The sequence below is a fragment of the Pelodiscus sinensis genome, chromosome 3 (genome assembly GCF_049634645.1).
Source record: "Pelodiscus sinensis isolate JC-2024 chromosome 3, ASM4963464v1, whole genome shotgun sequence".
In the NCBI taxonomy this organism is placed as follows: Eukaryota; Metazoa; Chordata; order Testudines; family Trionychidae; genus Pelodiscus; species Pelodiscus sinensis.
In genome coordinates this window covers 79,618,883-79,634,194 of record NC_134713.1, presented here as the reverse complement: position 1 = coordinate 79,634,194, position 15,312 = coordinate 79,618,883, and the positions used below count along the sequence as shown (strand labels likewise).

At 50.2% G+C, this 15,312-nt stretch overlaps 1 protein-coding gene and 1 long non-coding RNA gene across 6 annotated transcripts in view; one reads left to right on the top strand and one right to left on the bottom strand.

The window, feature by feature from the left end:
- Positions 1-12,618, bottom strand: part of LOC142827854 (uncharacterized) — a 45,497-nt gene extending 32,879 nt beyond the window's left edge. The window contains exons 1-4 of one of the 5 annotated variants that reach the window (XR_012902630.1): positions 12,392-12,618; positions 9,667-9,783; positions 9,204-9,568; positions 3,439-6,150 (exon numbers count right to left, since the gene is read on the bottom strand). This is a non-coding gene — a long non-coding RNA (uncharacterized LOC142827854). Of the gene's footprint in view, positions 1-3,438; positions 6,432-9,203; positions 9,569-9,666; positions 10,592-12,391 lie in introns of those variants that run through there. The other 4 variants (XR_012902627.1, XR_012902629.1, XR_012902628.1 and 1 more) reach the window with 4 other exon arrangements.
- A 15-nt stretch (positions 12,619-12,633) lies between these two features.
- The window catches only part of REV3L (REV3 like, DNA directed polymerase zeta catalytic subunit), a 222,351-nt gene continuing 219,672 nt past the window's right edge, over positions 12,634-15,312 (top strand). Inside the window, exon 1 of the mRNA XM_075923987.1 lies at positions 12,634-13,069. Coding sequence (XP_075780102.1) covers positions 12,931-13,069 — 139 coding nt within the window. The 5' untranslated portion in view covers positions 12,634-12,930. The remainder of the gene's footprint in view (positions 13,070-15,312) is intronic.

The following is a 15,312-nucleotide window of genomic DNA, read 5'->3' as shown; positions in this document are numbered from 1 at the left end:
CCTTAGCACCACCTGAATGGAAATGCCACCGCCGGGGCACAGCTAGTGCGGGGTGCCTCTCCCACTGTTGCCACCTCCGGCGGCACGGGGGGAGCTTCCCCCCAGCAGACCAGGGAGACGCGGAGCGGCTTTTCTTGCCGCGGAGGACGCGGGCGGCGGGACCGCGGCACGTCTTGGCGGTCCCGCCGCCTGCATCCTCTGCGGCGAGAAAAGCTGCTCCGCATCTCCCTGGTCTGCTGGGGGGCGGGGGCGCTAGCTCCGCGTCTCCGTGGTCTGCTGGGGGGAAGCGCCCCCGCGCCACCAGAGGCGGCGACAGTGTGGGAGGCACCCCCCACTAGCTGCGTCCCCTCCCCCCCGTTCGTAACTAGGGATCCGACGTAAATCGGATTGATGTAACCCGGGGACTTCCTGTACAAGGTCTGGGAGGGAATTTGGATGCAGGAGAAGGGGCTGTTGGCTCAGGGAGGAGGCTCTAAGCTGGGGAGTGTTGGGCTCAGGTGGAAGGTTGGGGTGCTGAGCAAGCCAGGGCTTGTGGATGTGAGGGTGCAGGAGTTTGGGCTGGATATGTGAGGGACCCAGGGCAAGAAGGTTGTGAGTATGATGGGCTCAGGACACAGATTTGTGATGTGTGGATGGTGGAGGAATGTTGTGGCAGAAGACTGAGAATGTGGGGATGCAGGAGTTTGGGGATGTAAGAGGCTCAGAACAGGGGGTTCCAGTGTATGATAGGCTCAGATTTGGGGTCAGATGGTGCAGGAGTGTTATGATGCTGCAGTGAAATGGGGGCTTGTTGGCCTGGCTTCATTTTTAAATAAAATATTATGTCAAACTCAAAAGGTTTTAGCATTGTCTTTATATATGAGAGGGGTGAGGAACCTGTTTTGAGTCAAAGGTCACTGACCCACAGAAAAGTCAGTTGGGGCCACACAAGTGAGATGCAAAAACCAAAAAAAAAACCTCCTCCAAAAACCCCCAAGCCTCACTAAGGTGGTTCCAAATGTGCTGGTGGAGGTAGGGGACAGAGTGCTAGTGGGTGCTGGGGCTGGGGAGAGGGTGCTGCTGGGTGGAAGGATGCTGGCTCGGGTGGCGGGGTGCTGGGGCAAGGTGCTAGGGCAGGCAGGTGGCAGGGTGCTGGGGTCAGGGACATGGTCCTGCTGGGCACTAGGGAGACTGGCAGGGTGCTGGGACAAGGAACAGGGTGCTGCTGGGTGCCAGCGTGGATGGAAGGGTGCTGGGGCCGGGGCCAGGGCCAGGGTGGTGCTGAGTCCTGGGGTGTGAGGCAAGATGCTGGGGCCAGAGCGGTGCTAGGTGCCAGGGTGGATGGAAGGGTTGCCAAGGAGCGGGATAGGGATGGGGTGCAGGATCTGGGAAGGAGGTGGGGGGCGGAAGGGGTCAAGGTCTGGGTGGTAGGTAGGGTGCAAAAGCAGGCAGGATGTACGGTGTCTGGCCAGGGGGAGGGAGCAGGAGCAGATTGGGGGTAGGGTGTCTGGCTACGAGGGAGGGTGCAAATAGGGGACTTGGGTAGGAGTTGGACCTCCCTGATCTGGCATCCTCTGGACCTGACTGGTCCCAGATGAGAAATTTCTGGACTAGGGGAGGTCATTTCAGGGCTCCTGATTCCCCTTCCCCACTAGGCTTCTTTGCACCTCTATCCCCTGCAACCCAATTGAGCTGCCCACCTCTGCTGGTTCCCTGCACTTCCCCCAAAACCATCCCCCACAATCCAAGGGAGTGCAGCACCAGTTCCCTGCAGCCCCTCACAGCCCAGCTGAGCTGCCCGTCTGTTCTGTATGCCCTCCCCCATCCACCTCAGCCCAGCTGAGACCTGCACTGGTTCCCTGCATGCCTTCCCCACAGCACAGCTGAGCCCCATTTCCCTGCACCTCCCCCAAGCCTCACAAAACTGCTGAGCCAAGCACCGATTCCCTGCCTCTCCCTCCCCGTGAGTCTAGCCCTGGTTCCCGGCACCTCCCTCCTCCTGCAGCCAAACTGAGCTCTGAGCACCCCTCCTCCCCCCCCCCACACACCCCCAGACCTCCCCACTCTGCAACCTAGCTGAGCTCAATTTCCCTGCACCTTCCCCCAAACCATGCAGACATGCTGAGCCAGTGCTGATTCCCTGCCTCTGCCTTCCTCCCTCCCCTTGGCTGTGTCTACATTGGCACAATCTTGCACCAAAGCGGCCGCTCTTGCGCAAAAATGTGCTGCCTGTCTACACTGGCCGTGTGTTCTTGCGCAAGTACACTGACATTCTCATGTATGAAATCAGGGCATCTTGTGCAAGAACTACGATGCTCCCACTCAGGAATAAGCTCTTTTGCGCAACTATTCTTGTGCAAAAGGCCAGTGTGGACAGGCAACATGAATTTCTTGTGCAAGAAAGCCCTATGGCTAAAATGGCCATCGGCACTTTCTTGGGCAAGAGAGCGTCCACATTGCCATAGATGCTCTTGTGCAAAAGCACACTAGCACATGGCAGTGTGGATGTGTTCTTGCACAAGAACTCTTGCACAAGATGTTCTCGCGCAAGAAACAACCAGTGTAGACATAGCCTAAGAGTTCCCTCACATGAACAAAATGAATTTTGTGTTGTGCACCAGTACTGAGTTCATGTGGCTTGTTTGGATGTGCCACCCAAGTTATTAATAAATATTTTTAAACCTCTACCTTTTCCCTCTGCTGCCATGTCTCCTCCCCTTGCTCCATCAGCTCCCCTGATGCCTACTGCCCCCCCACTCCTCACCCTCCTCTGCTGTCCTGACTCCTGCTCTTCTCACTGTCCTCAGCTCTCCTGCAACCTGCCCCCCTCCACCAGCCCTTCTCTCCTCCCTGTGCCCACTTCTCCAGTAGCCCCACTCTGATCATGTGAGCTACCCCTCCGCATCCCCTCTCCTAACACCTCCCTCTACAAACCTGCCCTGCGTGTCTCCTCTGATGGTGGTCTCTCCCCTGCAGGTGTCTGCCCTTCTGCTTCACCCCCAGAATCCCGTGGCACCTGCACCTTCTCTTACCCCTGCACCCTCCTGGTGCCTCCCCCTTCCCTCACTTCTCCTGCCCCCTTTTTCCCTGATGCCCACCCCTCACCACCCTCTGCCCCCATTCCTCTGTACCCTCTCACATGACTTGCTCCATCCCGGCCTTCCTCATGCCCATCCCTTCTTTCAAGCCTTCTCCCAGCACCTCCGCTCACCCCCCTGTCCCCCAATGCCCTTACCCTCTCCCCTCCCAGAATCACCCTGTCCCCCTCCCACTGACACCTCTCCCCTCCTGCCCTTTTCCTCATTGTCTGCACTTGGCCCCCTGCCATTTGTCTCTCCTCTACCCCTGTCCCTTTGGTGCCTTCCCCTTCCCCTCCGCACAAGTACCTTCCTCTCCCAGCCCTTCCCCTTTCCCTCTGCACAGGCCCCTTCCCTCCTTCTCCCTTTCCCTCTCCCGTACCTTCTGCCTTCTACTTTGTGGGGCTGGAGTCTGTGCTCTGTCCCTGGACTCCAAACCCGCAACTCAGCCATGTGGTGCAACACAGCGCCCAGCAGGTTTAAAATCCCGGGCCGTGACGTTACATCACGTCCGGGCGTCTCCCCACCCACAGGTTTGAGCACGCTGTGCAGGGCAGCTGCAGCCAGCAAGGGGGAGCTCAGAGAAGGTTGTGCACGGCAGGGACAAGGATGGGGGAGAGAGGCTCTGGGGACGGGGTGGGAGGATGTGCGGGCGGGGGAGAGGGGTCGGGACCTGCTCCAGCTCCAAATATTGCTGGAGCATGGGCACCACAAGCCCATACAACTCGCCGCCCATGTCTCTGCTGGCTAGCCGGCTCTCTCTCTCTTTTTCAGAGGGGGCGGGGGAGAGCCGGCTCCTTGCAGAACCCCTCATTTTGCTCCACGGAATCCCAGGGTTCCAATTGGGAAACACTGATCTACAGGTTTAGCCTCTCCAGTCCAGCACTCTCAGGACCTGACAAGTGCCGAACCAGAGAATTTGTCAGACCATGGGAGGTCAATATTATCTAGCAGCATTACCAACAGTTCCATTGCTTTCTATGTTCTTACAAGACATAGAGGCCACGGCTACACTGTAGCCTTCTTGTGGAAAAGCTTATGCAAATGAAGCTTGGTGTGGAATATCGCCACGCTTCATTTGTATAATTAACGAGCAGCCACTTTTGCATAAGAGGCTTTTGCGCAAAAAGGAGCTGTGTAGAACCACTCTTATGCAAGAGCCATTCTCGAGGAAGAACAGCTCTTGCACAAGAGGGAGTTTTTGCGCAAAAAGGAGCAGTCTACACAGCTCCTTTTTGCGCAAAAGCAACTGCTCATTAATTATGCAAATGAAGCGTGGCGATATTCCATTCCGAACTTCATTTGCATAGGCTTTTCCGTAAGAAGGCTACAGTGTAAATCAGAACTAAATATCCGCACAGAACACTGAGAACCAAGACTAGTGGCTGTAAACAAACTTTATGGGATCATGGGAAACTTGGCCACATTCATGAGAAGTGGACATCCAGCTAACTAAAATCACGTGGGACCAGAGTAGGGCTGCCAGATGGTTTCAACAAAAATACTGCAAACACTTGATAAACAATTGTTGACCAAAAACATATACATGATAGGGGAAGTTTATTGACAACAATCTACATTACATTGTATATTTTACATTAGACTGTGAGGACTTTTTTGATCAAGCTGCCAAATACTCCTAACCTTAAAATAGCACTGTGAGATATGAGAAAGATGAAAGCTAGACAAAGGATAATACTATTGCGAATTGTACGTTTATAAAAGGAAAATATTCAGCACTACTGAGTAGTTGCGTACTGCCTGACTGGTAGACATGCTCATGCAGCGAATCGGCATAGTAGTGCATAGCACAGGCCTAGAGAGTGAGTGAGAATACTCGCACAAGTCACGTCATAACATGATAATAAAAACACTTACTTAATTAGAAAATACTGGACATTTATATGTCTGGTATTTTCTCAATGTGTTTCCCGGCCACAGAGCTCAAATACTGTGGCTGGGACTGTCTGGTTCAAAACTGGACATCTGGCAACCCTAGACCAGTGCGCTGGACTACAGAGGTTCAACCTGTACTGAGGTTTCAAGAGAGCAAGTAGATCAAAGGGTACTATGAAAACTTTCACGTGTGGAAAAAGGGTTCTCATAGCCACTTAATTTACAGCTGGCTAGAGTGCTTTGCTTGTGATGCACTGAATCAAAGTATAGACAAGAATTTACATGAACCATGTAACAGAGCAGAAAGGGAACAGTTCCATTGGATATGGTTCTGGTATGACCATACCTGGAATTCTGCACTAGATTCTGGGCACTTTACCAGAAATGCCTCTGCAAACTGGAAGGAGTTCAGATAAAAGTTAACAAAAATTATTTGGAGGCTGGAGCAGCTGACGCATGGGGAAATATTAGAAAGCTAAGTAAGTACAGCTTGGCAGAGTGATGACTGAGGATTCACAATACTGTTTCAGAACATTCAGCTGATCTGCAAATACATTTGAAAGATCTAAACACCAAGGAAGAAAAATTATTTAGGGAGGTACAAGGATATATACGTAAGAGTAGTTATGAAAGGGAAAAAATATAGGTTGAATTTCAGGAAAAAAATCTGTTAAGCTTTGGGATGTTCTCCCAAGGAAAATGATGTATGGCTAGGTCTTTTCCATATCCAATATTCTGTGATTCTGAGATTTTGCTCTAACAGTGATTCTCAACCCATAATGGCTCTTTGGAGTCTACAGATTTGATCAGTGTTCCTTTCACTTTGCCTGGTGCAGGAAACCACTAACAGGCACAACTGAACAGACCAGATCAAGTAAGATAATTCCTCATGTTTCCAACAGATCAGGCTGTATGAAGAAAGTGGTGTCTAAAATGTATGCTAACATAATGATTCATATAAACAAGTTTTTTGTAAATTACATATTTTATTATAAAACCAACAATTTACACACAAATACATGTGAATTATAGGCAGAGTCAATAATCAAAGTGCTTGATACTTGTCATTATAAGACCTCCGCCTCCCCCAAATCAATTGCTTACAATTCTGCCAAATATTAACTGTTTGGGTTGAATGTTCCCAGGTTGGATATCTGTCCCAAGCTGATAGCTTCAGATAATATGGTTCAGCCATTCACTAAAATAGTAAAATAATGTTTTTGCCTGTTAAAACAATTCTTAAGACTATGTTGTTGAGAAGTTCTAACACATCCACACTTGGAACAACTGGATTGTACATGCACAATCTTCACAAAGTGATAGAATGTGCTCTATTCTAGGGTTGCAGGGGATGCACAGGATTTCCCTGTAATTGTTCTTCCAGGCTTCCACTACGATGCTGGATTGAGGAACTGAGTGCAGATAGCCTCTCTCTATCCTGTGCACTCACTGCAGTCCTTGCTGGCTCTCAGTCCAGGTCTACATTGGCAGAGAAAATTAATGCAAGATACGCAACTCCATTACTTGAATTGCATAGCTGAAGTCAACATACCTTGCATCAATTTATTTCCCCTGGGGTGGCTCTCATCGACCTCCCTTATTCCTTGAGACAGGAGTACCATGGTCAACAGGGGTGCTTTACTAGACCTGCTGCTCTCCCCAGCCCTTGCTGCCTCTATCAGATAGAGACAGCAAAGGGGGAAGGACTGAAGAGGGGAGTACTTCAAAGTGCCAGCGCCGCACGAAGCCCAGAGTCAGATGCTCTGTGTGGCACTGCAGCTTTGAATGGCATTTCAAAGCAGCAGCACTGCAAAGAGCAGGAGTCAGTGGAGGAGTCCACAGCTGACCCTGGGGTCTGTGTGGCACTGCCGCTTTGAAATGCTATGTGGAGCCCAGGATCAGTGGGGGCTTTGGTGCTTTTGCCTTTGAAGTGTAGCAACAGCCATAGAGCTGTTGCTACACTTCAAAGGTGGAGGCACCCTATTGACTAATCAAATAGTCGATGCAAAAATTAATTGACTATTCGATTAGTCAATTACCTAATACTTAACATCCTTATTAAAAAAAACGCAAGGTCTTTTTAACTCTTATCTTCAAGATTCTCAATGATCTGGGCCTAGAATACCTAAAAGATCAACTAAAGCTCCAGGATTATGACCAGCTGACAATTTCACTCCATAAGCACAATGAAACTGTCCAGCAAAAGAGTAAGTTTTCATCTGTGCAGGAGAACAAGACATTGGGATGGACTAGCACATACCTAGTTTCTGCTCCCAACAAAAGGAACAATTCTTTGACTTTGCCTGCATTGTATAAACACAGTCTATATATAAATTAAAATATATATTAATATACATAAGCCCTGTCACACTTTTCACAGGAAGTATCAGAGGGGAAGCTGTGTTAGTCTGGATCTGCAAAAATACTTCAGGACCAGACTTCAGAGAGAAACTGCTGAGCTGCAGTTCATCTGCAACTTTGACACCATCAGCTCAGGATTAAACAGAGACTGTGAATGGCTAGCCAATTACAAAAGCAGTTTCTCCTCTTTTGGCGTTGACACCTCCAGATCAGCTGCTAGAAGTGGGCACCATCCTCCCTGATTTAATTTACCTCGTTATCTCTAGCCTGATTCTTGCCTACATATTTATACCTGCCTCTGGAAATTTCCACTACATGCATCTGACAAAGTGGGTCTTTGCCCACAAAAGCTTATGCTTGAATACATCTGTTAGTCTATAAGGTGCTACAGGACTCCTTGTTGCTTTTCACAGGAAGATGATTGGAAAAAAGAACCACACATAGAAGATAATGAGGATTTGTGGGGCACCTTACAGAATCACCAGGAATGAAAGGAACTTAAATTTCTTACAGGTACTGTCCTAGTGCAACCCAGGTCCCTGTCAAATTTTTAAATAGCTCCTTGCAGGCTTTTGCTGCAACTCGGCCAGTTCTTGCCAGAGCTGTGCACTGGGGTGCACCTTCTTATCTTCACCTCTGCGACTAACAGATTTACTTGGGCATAAACTTTTATGGGCAAAAACCCATTTCGTCAGATACATTGAAGTGGGTTTTTGCCCACAGAAGTTTATGCCCAAATAAATCTGTTAGGCTACGTTTACACTGGTAGCTTCTTGCACAAGAACTCTTTTGTGGAAGAGTTCTTGTTCAAAAACTCTTCCAGAAGAGAGCGTCTACACTGGCATGTGCTTTTGCACAAGAGATGTGCTTTTGCGCAAGAGCATCCATGCCAGTGTAGATGCTCTCTTGCGCAAGAAAGCTCTGATGGCCATTTTAACCATAGAGTTTTCTTGCGCAAGAAATTCATGTTGCCTGTCTACACTGGCCTCTTGCGCAAGAACAGTTGCGCAAAAGGGCTTATTCCTGAGTGGGAGCATCAGAGTTCTGGCGCAAGAAGCCCTGATTTCATACATTAGAACGTCAGTTTACTTGAGCAAGAACACGCGTACAGTGTAGACAGGTAGCAAGTTTTTGCATAAGAGCGGCCACTTTTGCGCAAGATCGCGCCAGTGTAGACACAGCCTCAATGTTTAAGATGCCATAGAACTCCTCATTGATTCTGCAGATACAGACTTAATATGGCCTCCCTCTGATACTTGTTAATATAGATGATAAAAGCTATGTAATTATTACTGACTTGTCTTTTTTGCTTGCCTAATATTCTGAAGATTTTCTTCTATCATCTACCACCAGTGATGCCTGTCTCAACTATATAACATGCACTTAATCACTTTAACTTACTCAAAGTTTTTTCATCAAGGACTCATTTTAACTCACTCAGTCCCTACACATTGGTGTCATTATTCTGTTGGCTATAATGTATGCATACATGCTATACAAGGCTTAAAATATATGCATTAATGTATAATAATTTGTTTCCCTCTAGTTTACTATATCAGGTTCCCTCATTCCAAATCAGCTTTTAAATAAAAGGAGAAATTGTTACACACCCACATTTTAATAGTAGTTGTTCTTTCCCCCCCATTTTGGGTGATATTTTTATGAATATTATGTGCTTTGAACATCTCTAGTTCATTACCCTCTGTGGTCTGGATGACCATTTATCATGGGCATGGCCAACTTTCCCACAGTCCCATAAAGTTTGTTTACAGCCACAAGACCTGGCTCTCAGTGTTCTGTGCTATTATTTAGCTCTAATTTATCCCTAAATGGCTTGTAAGAGCCCAGTAAGAAGTGGAAGTGTTGATAATGCTGCTAGACAATACTGACCTCCCGTGGTTCAACAAATTCGCTGGTACAACACTGGTCAGGCACATTGTTGCTGCGTCTCTCAGAAGTCTCTGAAGCTGGCTCCCTGCATATACCTGCTACCATCTGCCCTTCCATGCTGCTGCCTCTAATACAGAGGCAGCAGCATTGGGGGGGGGGGCGGGGAGAGGAAGGAAGGAGGTGTGTGTGTGTGGGTGGGTGTGAGAGAGAGATCCACAGGAGAATGTGAACAGGGAGCCATCTTAAGACTGGGCAATGCCCATTTTGCTTGCAAGGTCTGATCAGGGGATGTTCTAAAAGCATGCTTAATTCCACACAAAATTGGCCAGTGGGGAGAAGAGGCAATGGCAGCAGGAACCATTAACCTAGTGGTTAAAAAAAAAAAAAACTTAAGAGCTGGAAACTGGTTCAACTCTTCCCCCGCCCTGCCCATGCCCTGCCCAAGAAAAGAAAGATTTCCCACCTCCTAGGTAATCAAGTGATCCATCTCCTTGAGACAACGAATATAGAAGCAGCCTGAAAAAATCCATCCAAGATGTGCCAGCTTGAGGGAGGGAAAAGCCTGCTCTTAAGTTTAAATCTAAAACCAAAACATACACATATTCAGTGGCAGTGGACAGCATGGCTGTGTCTAGACTGGCCAGTCGACTATCCAATAAGAACATAAGAACAGCCGTACTGGGTCAGACCAAAGGTCCTTCTAGCCCAGTATCCTGTCTGCCAACAGTGGCCAGCACCGGGTGAGGGTGGACCAAAGACAATAATCAAGCGATTTGTCTCCTGCCATCTCTCTCCAGCCTCTGACAAACAGAGGCCAAGGACACCATTTTATCTCCTGGCTAATAGCCTTTTATGGACCTAACCTCCATGAAATTATCTAGCTTCTCTTTATAACTTTTTTATTGTAGTCCTAGCCTTCATAGCCTCCTCTGGCAAGGAGTTCCACAGGTTGACTACACACTGTGTGAAGAACTTTCTTTTATTAGTTTTAAACCTGCTACCCATTAATTTCATTTGGTGTCCTCTAGTTCTTCTATTTAAGGAACTAATAAATAACTTTTCTTTATCGGCCCTCTCCACACCACTCATGATTTTATAGACCTCTATCATATCCCTCCTCAGTCTCCTCTTTTCTAAACTGAAAAGTCTCAGTCACTTTAACCTCTCCTCATATGGGACCCGTTCCAAACCCCTAATCATTTTAATAAGAATTTGCAAATGCTTATCGAATAGTCAACAGGCTAGTCGACTACTTGCTTCCTCCCCCCTTGCTGCCTTTATCAGAGAGGCAGCAAGGGGGGTGAAAAAAGAGGGGGTGCTTCAAATTGGCAGCACTGTATGAAGCCTCGGGTGAGGGGGGAGTTCCTAGCTGACCCCGGGCTCCATGTGATGCTGCCACTTTGAAATGCTGTGGGGAGCATGGGGCCAGTGGGGGACTGTTGGGAGTCCCCTGCTGGCCCCATGCTCCCTGCAGCACTTTTGCCTTTGAAGTGTAGCAACAGCCCTGGGGCTGGCTGTTGCTACACTTCAAAGGCGGAAGTATCCTTATTGACTAGCTGAATAGTCAATGCAAATTGCATTGACTATTCAACTAGCCAAATAATCGAAATTTTATATCTCTATATTTAAAGGGCTAGCAACTCCTGAAACTAGGGATGTTAAATTTTTTTTAATCAAGTAGTTGATGGAAGATTAATCAGAAAGGAGGGTGCTGGCTATCCAGCTAAGCCTCTCCCTTTGAAATGTACCAGAATGGCCAGGGCTCCGGAACATTTCAAAGGGAGAGGTGCAGCAGTAGGAACATCTTTGCCCCCCACGGAGACAGTGCACTGGCTCCTACTCCCCCCACCTTGCTGCCTCTCTTTGATAGAGGCAGCAAGTGTGTGTGTGTGGGGGGGAAGGGGGGACAGAAAGATGATGTGTAGACGACTAGTCACTTTAACTTACATCCCTACTAGGGACAGTGGAGTGTGTGAAGTCTCCTCACCCGCCAGTGGCACATGGCGCTGAACAAGCTGGTGGTTCTCTAAGCACTGTATGCCCCTGGCGGTGGGGCGGAGGGGCTAAGACTTCACATGCTCCTTCAACCCCAGGTCAATCAGGCTGGTGAAGTACCCTGGCACCACCCCTTCCAGGGCAGCCTGTGACCACTTCAGAAATCCCCAAATGTCCCCTATTTCAAAAGTTACTGCCCACTTAGTTTAGATACTGTATTTACATCTGATTTCATAGAATTCCTTTATCTTTCAGTCGAAGCATATACGAGACAAAAATATGTCTATGAAACACACCCTTTTTACACAAGGATCTTCCCGGTGTTCCTTCTGATTTTTCCTATCTGGAATAATTTCTTATGTGCATCACCAGTAGAAACAAAACACCTAGCTCTGCCAATCAACTGGGCAGCATCTAAATCTGAGTGGCCACACAAGTGCACAGCTTACAGAGCACACTGATCTGGAGGGCTGTCTACTCATGTGGTATTTGGCTGTGGCTGAGATTTACGTTAAAACCCCCCAGCTCTTTAACACCCTTCCCATGTCTAGCTCAGGAACCAGAAAGCAGATACAGGAGCCTTAACTTCATTAAGGAAAACAGACTCGTGATTTTTAAGCCAATCTCACGACTGTGGTGCCCCCCCCCCGCGGGTTAGCAGCCCCCCTTTCCTGCTCTCTCCCGCCGAGGAAGACGGCTCCCTGGGACTGGTCGCCGCCCTAGGAGAGGCCCCTGTTGGACCAGGGAGGGGGGCGCGGGGCAAAGGGAGCCCACCCCCAAGCGTCCCCCCGCATCGCGCGGTGCCTGAGCGCCGCTCTCCCGGCTGCAGCGGGCTGCTGTAAAGGCGGCGGCGCGCACGAAGCGGGCAGTGGGGCGGGGAATGCTGCAGCCGGCAAGGGCGGCGCCGAAGCCCAGCCCCTGTCGCTCCTCTGCAGCGTGCAGCAGCCGCACCACAGCCCCTCCCTGCCGCCAGCGGCACGTTCCGCCGCCGCCGCCCTTTTATAGGCAGAGAATTGTGCTCGCCCCCCTCCCCCATTCCGTCGCCTGCGGGCCGCGCGCAGCGACCGTTACAGCCAAAGGGGGCGCACGCGACGGCTGAAACGTTACCTGAGAACTCCCGCTCCCCCTCCCCAGTCTCGTGCGTGACAGCGGCACGAGACTTCCCCTTCCCCCAGCAGCGGGCGGCTACTCACCTTCCCGCAGCCAGACGCCTCAGACTCCAAAATGGCGGCCCGCCCCAACCTAACCCAATCCTAGCCCGGGAGTCCCCAGCCCGATCCATGACTCGGCGCTCCGAAGCCTCGCCTAGGCGCTAGGATCGATTGTCGAGAAAGTGATCCCGCACGGCTTCCATTCCACTGCCCAGGGAGCGGAAAAAATACCACCCTGTACTGAAGCGCAGAAGGGGAGAAACGCATTCCCCCCGCCCGCCCCCATCTCCCCCCCCCCGGTGGTTGCGTCCGTGACATCATCATCATGGCAACAACAGCTGGAGCTGAGGAGCCGCCGCCGCCAAGGCATCCGCGCTGCCGAGGGAAGGGGCTGCTGTGCCCATGAGGCGCTCGCGGCCGGCCAGGCTCTAGAGCCAGCTTGGGCTGCTCCGTGCGCGCGTGTGTCCGTGTGCGCGCGGGCCGGCGGGGAGGGGGCTGCGCGCGCGGCGGTGGCGGCGGCGGGGGAGCCGTGTGGGCTCCGCGCTCGCTCAGTGCGTGGGTCGCTGTGGACGGCGGCGAACATGTTCTCAGTGAGGCTCGTGACCGCCGACTACTATATGGGCAGCCCGCTGCCCGGCCTGGACCCCGGCCAGTCCCGCTTCAGAGAGGCCCCGGCCAAGAAGGTGCCTGTGGTGAGAGTCTTCGGCGCCACCCCGGCAGGTAAGGGACGCTCGCCGCCTCTGCGGGGCCCCGCGGGCGCTAGGCCCGGGGACCAGCCCGCCACAGGGCTCGCTTTGTGATTCAGCCGCGGCGTGCGCCTCACCTGCCGCCGTCGCCGGCCTCGCCCCTCCCCCCACCCCCGCCCGGACCTCGCGGGAGCTGCGCCGGGTGATACCTGTCTGGAGCCGGCGGGGACCGCAGGGTCACCGTAGCCCGCGGCGCCTATGCGGCTCCCTCCAGGCTCCCGGAGCGGGGGCGGGGGGCGCTAAGAGCAGGATCTCGGGGTCTGCAGGTGCGAGGATGAGCAGGGAGGCTGGTGCCCAGGGGGAGCTGGAAATCGTTGCGTTCGCGCCGCTCACAGGGGAAGCTGCTCCCACACAGGCTCGCGGTGCGTGAATCACAACTAAGCACAGCTGTAAAAACACAGTGGGGTCTGCTCTGCTCCGGATAGAGATTTGTACGTAGCCCAGGCCGCCGTGCGGTGCTGGGGTTTGTGTCTTTAAAGAAAGAGACGCAGTTTTGGTGTGTGAATGGATAGGAGAAGAAAAATCATGCGTATCTTTGAGGAGGTGAATAGTGAATTAATTTATCAATGCTGTATCTTTAAAGTGCTCCCTAATACAGAGTCCCATACGTGAGACTTCTGCAACACTTGTGAAGTGGCTCTTTTTATGTCGCTGTTACGCTAGTATATTGTAAATTGCTCAGACCAATAGGCAATTGTGCTGCACTGCAGAAGGGAACGGCGTAACAACTAGCCACATGTTGGCCTCTGCGACTTCCTAATGCTACATCACATTCATTCTTTTTTGGTATTCAGCTATACTTATCATCACTGTATTTAATAGCCTGACAATTCCCAAGTACATCCTGCAAATAACATTCTCCTTACCCATATATTTTTTTTAAATATGGGTTCTCTTTATTGCAAGTTTTCAGTCCACAGTCATGATGAAAAAGGGTCTCCTGTCCATCAGTTGTTACAAACATTAGAGTATCTGTTCTCTAACTGTGGGTTGGGACCCCAAAGGTGGGTATTGACTCCATTTTAATGGGGTTGCTGGGGTTAGTTTAGACTTGCTGGTGCATGGGGTCAAAGTTGAAGCCTGAATCCCAGGACTGGTGCCAAAGTCGAAGGGCCTCAGCCTTAGGCAAAAGGGCTCAGGTTATAGGTCCTCGCCTGGGGCAGAAGGTCTCCACCTTCAGCTTTAGCTCCCCACCCAAAACAGTGGGGCTTGGGCTTTGCCTTTGCCTTCCCCCTCCAAGGCAGCTGGATTCAGTTTTCCATCTCCCCTCCTGGGGTTATATAATAATTTTTGTTGTCAGAATGGGATTGCAGTGGAATGGAGTTTCAGAACCCCTATTTTAGAGAATATTGAAATAGATGTTTGTGTTGTATGATGCTGATCTTGGAAATTAATGCATTTATGCGTTTTACAGATTTGTGTGCTATAGGCAGAGTTTTTAATGTACACTTTTATCATTAGGGAGGGGAGAAACTGCAGTAAAAGTGTATTTATTAGGCGTCTCCTACTACTAGTAGGCTGTGTCTACATTGGCAAGATTTTGCGCAAAATCTTGCCGCCTGTCTACACTGGCCGCGAGTATTTGCGCAAGAACACTGATCTTTTACTGTATGAAATCAGTGCTTCTTGCGCAAATACTCTGACGCTCCCGCTCAGGGATAAGTCCTCTTGCGCAAGTGTTCTTGCGCAAGAGGCCAGTGTAGACAGGTAACACCAATTTCTTACGCAAGAAAGCCCGATGGCTAAAATGGCCATCGGAGCTTTCTTCCACAAGAGAGTTTCTATACTGGCACAGATGTGTTTGTGCAAAAGCAAATCTTTTGCGCAAAGGCACATGCCAGTATAGACACTCTCTTGCGCAAATACTTTTAACGGGAAAAACTTTTCCGTTAAAAGTATTTGTGCAAAATCATGCCAGTGTAGATGCAACCGTATAATATAGACATTTTTATTCATATTTGAAACTCCAGTGTTCTCTTTTCTGAATCATCTTCAGGTTCAGAGGATGGTAAGGTAATTGCACCAGTTTGCATCTGCTTCATCTAAAACTCAAAACTATCAAGTAGATAGCATATTATACAGGATTTAAATCCATACTAACTAGTTAAACTATAGGTTTAATTGGTTAACTGCCTACAGTGTGGTGGGCCTGGCAGGGGCTTCTCTGGCCAGGCTGGGCTGAAGCCGTATCTCCCCCCTGCCCCCATGGTATCCTGC